Source organism: Limulus polyphemus, unplaced genomic scaffold (assembly GCF_000517525.1).
Source record: "Limulus polyphemus unplaced genomic scaffold, Limulus_polyphemus-2.1.2 Scaffold8638, whole genome shotgun sequence".
Classification (NCBI taxonomy): Eukaryota; Metazoa; Arthropoda; class Merostomata; order Xiphosura; family Limulidae; genus Limulus; species Limulus polyphemus.
Window position 1 is genome coordinate 1,961 of NW_013674248.1, and position 6,522 is coordinate 8,482.

Here is a 6,522-nt window from a genome sequence, read left to right on the forward strand (position 1 = left end):
AGCCCATTCAAGCACTCACTCACGGCTGGTCTACTAACGTAAATATTCATTCACACGAACCCATATTATTGAACTTATTGGTAAAAATGATCATGCAAAGATGTATATTAATCAATCCATTGAGAAAAGCCCATTCAAGCACTCACTCACGGCTGGTCTACTAACGTAAATATTCATTCACACGAACCCATATTATTGAACTTATTGATAAAAATGATCATGCAAAGATGTATATTAATCAATCCATTGAGAAAAGCCCATTCAAACACTCACTCACGACTGGTCTACTAATGTAAATATTCATTCACACGAACCCATATTATTGAACTTATTGATAAAAATGATCATGTAAAGATGTATATTAATCAATCCATTGAGAAAAGCCCATTCAAACACTCACTCATGACTGGTCTACTAACGAAGGTATTCAGGTGGGATTAGATGTTGATTGATCAAACTAATGACGGGAATTTTATTAACACACACATTTAATATTCAGTTTAATAACTGAAATATACATTTTGAGACTCACTTATTTATTGATCGGATGAAAGAAATACTTATTGACACAAACATTAATAAAATAAAAATATTCCTCCATACTTACTCTTTAATTATATAATTCTGTTTCTACACACAATCATACCAACTCCAAGCGACTACATTTTCATAATAATAGATGCAGTTTACAAACTGTTCCAATAATATTTATATCGGGCCTTAGCTGGTAAATGAGCAGGCTCTATTTTATTCTAAGACTGTTCATCATTGGTCCTTGCTAATATTCTAAACCAATTAGAATGGAGGACAACATCACATTCTACCAGGGTATGACCCAATACACTTGACTAATAGCAGAACTTAGTGATAGAAGTATTTATCCACAAATGTATATCTATCAACTTATTGATAGTGATTATTAAAACACATTGTTGAGCTATCTGTGTCCATGCAAGTGTTCCCCTGGACATCCATATTTGTTGTACATGTACCGACAGAACTATGTACTGTTGTGTTATCAAAATTTTCGTCCATGCATTTAATAAACCCACTAAAGGAAATATTCATTCACTGACGTGATTAGTAATCAACTAATTAACTTACTAATCAACTCACACGTGTGAATATTTATCATCAATCACACCAGTTAGTAAAACTGACGAGAAAATTATTCAAACATGCATGATATTCGACCATTAAGTGTAATAGAGAAAAAATTACCTTACGTTTCCAGACAATAATAAAAAACACTTTCAGTTTCATCAGAGCTAGTAGTACAAGAACTCTTGTCTAAGATATTAAGTGTAATAGCCAGACAAAAGAATTCAAAATTAAAACAAAATATAAAAGATTCTGAATTTAAAAACAAAGAGATAATTGCTTAAATACGAAAATTTGGAACAAATAAAACTAGAAATTATGTAACATTGATGGTTGGTTTAAGGCGAGACTTCACATATTCAAAAAAAATTCTTTATGTCAGAATTTTACTGTATGAGAACTTTAACATGTAATATTATTGACTTAAAAAAACAAACTTGCATGAGTTTACATGTAATTCTAATTAATAAAGAGCATATACATAGAAAACATATGCAAGAAAAAAAGAAATCAAAATTTTATGTACTCTTCCAGAACTTATTAAATAATCACGGCAGATATGCATTAAAAATTCTTGTATTAAAAACAGAGTACCAAGTTTTACTTTGTTGTGTCTCTGTTGAAAATATACAGTTGAGAAAAACATGTACTAAATGCTAACTTATTTAGTAAGACTTATGGACTCTGATTTAGTGGAGAATAGAAAGGTCAGTTATTTGTTCGTAAAGTAACCCTGGGCTTGCGTTTTCATGCATTTGAATCAGAAAAATGCTTTCTTCAAGAAATATGTGGAGAAAAGATGTAAAACACTGGAGGATTAATCATGTTAAGAAAATATTTTAGGAAGTAAAGAGAAATAAGATTTTGTTTGTCCTTCGTGTGCCATTATATCCTGGTGGCTGCAAAGAGTATAATATCCCTTCGTGATGACTGTATTATTGTATATGTGTACTTTACACTGAGAAATGTTGTTTCTACAAAAGTAAAAATACAGCATTCTTAAGATACAGAACTCTGAACTAATATGATAATTTTGTATTTGATTTTCTAATATAGGCCTCTGTTGTCAGCAGAACAGAACACGCTACTTCATGAGGTGTTGGCAGTGATGAATCAAGCTGTGGGGTGAATAAAATTACCTAATTTTAGTTTGATATATCTTACTTGATGATGAAATACAATGTAACTAAAGAAAACGTTTTTCTTCAAGCTTAGTCCTTCCATGAAGTTTTAAATTATACCTGGAAAATATTAAAATACAATAATATTTTAAAAAATAGTAAGAGTTGTGCAGTCGACTTCATTGTTGTGTACAACTAGCGTATTAATTCTTACTTGTTAAAAACAACTTTTTATAACATAGCATTTGTGTTCATTTAATGATTACTGTAAACATTCCAGGGAGCTGTAATAAAGGATATTGTGTTAAACAAGTTCATAATTTGGGGTTTTTCTCCAATAATAACACAAAGTGTGTGCATGCATATATATATATATATATATATCATATCATATAATTGGCTTTCTCTTGAAGACTTTCCTTATGTGTACAACAAAAATATACAGGATACAAACATTCAGACTGTATGAGTCACATAATATTTGAGTAGTATGCGTACAAACCTTTACAATTTTGTACTTGATTTTAAATTGAAAACTTACCATTGTGTTTTTATAATAGCTATAATTGTGACCTATTGTATAACACTCTAATTTCCACTGTTTCTATGGAAATTGTAAAAGGAATCATGGGCCTTAATTTGACAAATTCTCCACAGTTTCTTCACTGTATATGGATCTGGGCTTCCAAGACTTAAGTTCAAGTAGACTTAAGTCTATGGGAGCTGCTGTGAAGGACTTTAAATACATGCATTTGAATGGAATTGCAGTGATTCCAGTTTCTTCAGCCTTTTTTCTCACAAGAGTGGATGATGGCAATGCTCAGAATTGGTGGTGGTGTTCTGTATGCACTATTGTATAGGTTTTTCTACTTCTCTGATAAACAATAAATTTTACGCCCATGGTGGGCAGAGCACAGATCGTCCATTGTGTAGCTTTGTGCTTAACTTCAAACAATCCTATTGATACAATTAAAAAGAGGATTTCATCCATAATTCCAAGATTGTTAGTAATAAACGTTGGAATGTGAATGTTACTCAGAAGAAGTACTACCGGTGTTTCACAATATACGAATTCTCAAACAATGTTTTTGAACTTGAATTTTTATAAATTACAAACTTTAAAAAAAATACAATTGACAAGTTTTTAAAATAGTAAGTTGGCAAACAAGGATTTATAAGTGTACTAAAGTGCTTATTTTTGGGGGAACATATTACATATTTTGACAAAACGTTGGTGTGTCGTCTACAGGTTTAAAGACATCAATGTTCTGTCTAGACATACAGTATGCCCCCCCCCAAAAAAAAACAAGAACAACAAACAAACTTTGTTATGCTTATAAGTTGTTGATTGTCAACTTATTATCCTATGCCTTTATTTTGACTTAATTGTGAAGGTTATCTTAATATTGCCAAATACATTTATACATCATAACTTAATCTTTCACTAATAACAAAATACAGAACCCGGATTTGAATATTAACATCGTTAATCTAACATTTATGTTCAAAGTTTTCAACAGGACATACTCTTTTAACTTTGTCGTTATATGCTTTCCATTTCTGAATACAAATATTACAAAAACCTATGTTGCAACATTTACTGTTTGTAGTTTATTAGATACATTAGAATCTGTTCATGTTTACAAATTTCATGGACATGGCCCATAAAGTTAAACTTAATTTTCATAAAGATAGAATTTCCTCAAACATTTTGCAACAGAGATTAGTTAAATTTTGCGGGAAATTCAATAATCTTGTAACAAATTATGGGTTTCATAGTTTTACTGAATATTATGACCTCATCAAAATTATCACGTCTAGACGTTAATTTTTTTCACTAATTATTTAAGGTAATAATGAATCACAATAACATTAGTTTACACTAATCGCATTGTTGTATCCACCATTTTGTTGCTTCCTTTTCTAAATGTCCTCCGATGAATTCGGTAGGACAAGAGGTAAGTTTGTGAACTTACAAAGGGATTTGATTCCCTTACGGTGGATATAACAAATAACCAACAGTGGCTTTGTTTTAAAACAAACAAACAAAAACATTTACTAAATCTTATTATTTTATAATTAGTATAAACTTTCTTGAATTTTATCGTGCATAGTATTCAGGCGCATACATAATATTTCTTGTCCGCTTTTATCTTGTATAATAAACTCTCTTTTGTTGTTTTTTTTAAAAAAGTACCCACAGCTAAAGAACAGCATTACAACACTCGCTCGGCCTGCGAGGATTCATTTAACATGAAACAGCGGTAATTTTATTGTTGTTGTTGTTTTTCTGTGTTTTCTGAGGCAGAGTAATAATTTATCCGAATTACTAAATAACTTTGAAATTGTTGATGACAGACTATTTGATTTTATCAATAGAAAGACAAATTTAAAGAGTACTGAAATTAATTGTTTATACTGTTATAACTTCAAAGCCCTTAATTCTCTTTCTACATTCAGTGGAATTGACAATGATTAATACCGGTTCTTATTTTGATAAAATTGCAGTATTTCATTAAATGCTCTTTTAATGTATTTCATAACATTAGATATCAAACGTAATTGACAAATCCTTGGTCGTAGCTCTTGCAGCGCCGGCAATAAATCCGCACTTGAACGATGTGTTTAGGTAATCTTAGAATCCAAAATAATTTGGATATTATATTATTTAGTTTATTTATTATGTTTTTAACTTAAAAGATCAAATGCAGTTTATTAATATTAAAAATATATAACTGTACTTTTAAAATGTAATTAGCTTTTTTGTTTATCATAGTTTGTTTACTCCCTAGAGAATGCATAGTTTTACTTTTAGTTTATGAATAAACAAATTTTTGTTGAAATCTTGATTCTTTTAATGCAAAGTAAAACTAGATTTTCTGTATATATAATCACACTTGCAACTACGGCTAAAATAGCTATAACTGTAGCATTTTACAATTTAAATGATAGCAATTTTGTGTATAATACTTTGTAATTTCCATCAGTTTTTCATAATTTGTATTTCTTCACATCTGATTATTAAAAAATAGCTACTTGTTTGTATGTTAATGAGTACAAAATTGCATAATAGGCTATCTGTGCTGTGGCCACTGCAAGTGACAAAACACTATTTTTTAGCGGTTTAAACCCTCACACTTCGAACTGAGCAACCGGTGGTGATAAATATGAACCGAATGGATAATAACAGACAAAAATTTCCAGTTTTATAAAAAACAATTGATTTTGTAGGATTTTTATGCACAGCGCTATTATTATTATTATTATTTTGTGTGTGCGAAAATACTAGTCGTCGCATTGATGTGTTTCTAAAAGGAACTTTGGGAAGTGCGCATGCGTTCATATTATATAGAAGATGGCGTTAAACGGTGGAGTGGTGTTGTGCCGGGTAAGATCATAAGTTTAGTTTTTATTATCAGAAAAAATTAAAACTCATTAAATAATTATTCTTATTATTTTAGTAATTGTTAATGGTAGAGTTTCAAAGGGTTTTTACTTAATACAAACACAATTTGGGGATGCGAATCTTGAAATGTTTACTTTTATTTAAAGCACAGTAAAACTAATAGTAATAGCAAATTTGAAAGTGAGAAACTGAGACTAGGCCCCCTTAGTAATACTAATAGGCTAAAAATACACTGATTTTACACCATTAGGACTGTGGACTCTAGACGAAGACGTATGAAAGTTAGCATTAAGTTTTTCGTTTACCATTTATAAATCAAACATATTTTTCCCCGTCTTTTTTATAAATGTTAGACAGTTTCGTTGTTTATTATGATAATTATTGAATGTATTTAGAAAGATTAACGCCAGTAATGAACGATTCACGTGATGGCAAAATACTACTAATACTACATTACTGTTCAGCTTCATCGAGGTCACCTTTATGAATACGAGCGACAAATATCAGAACGAATAAAAGTAAAAATAAACTTACACAGTTCTATCCTATGAAACAAAAATTTAACAATGAAAAAAATAAAAAACTTAAACATCCCCTATCACCAAAGTGTTTTCTAAATGAAAATAAATGTTCCAAAAATACAAATAAGAGAAAAAGGCTTCAGTACTTCTTAAACTTTAATGGATGGTGGATTTAACTTGTATAAAACTTTTGATAGGTTTATTTTTTTTAAAACATGCATGTTAAAATTCATATTCTTACAAACAGTTGCTGATTTGATTTTATCATTCCATAATAAGTTATATGTTTGATTAGTATAATAATTGGATAATATATTCCATGTTATTCAATTACTCCAGTTTTCTGTTACAATAATCAAGAAATAATTATTTC

At 29.7% G+C, this 6,522-nt stretch overlaps 1 protein-coding gene across 1 annotated transcript in view; it reads left to right on the top strand.

The window, feature by feature from the left end:
* The first annotated feature begins 5,479 nt into the window (after positions 1 to 5,479).
* The window catches only part of LOC106475475 (aconitate hydratase, mitochondrial-like), a 21,746-nt gene continuing 20,703 nt past the window's right edge, over positions 5,480 to 6,522 (top strand). The window contains exon 1 of the mRNA XM_013936157.2: positions 5,480 to 5,610. Within this exon, the coding sequence (XP_013791611.1) occupies positions 5,578 to 5,610 (33 nt within the window). The 5' untranslated portion in view covers positions 5,480 to 5,577. The remainder of the gene's footprint in view (positions 5,611 to 6,522) is intronic.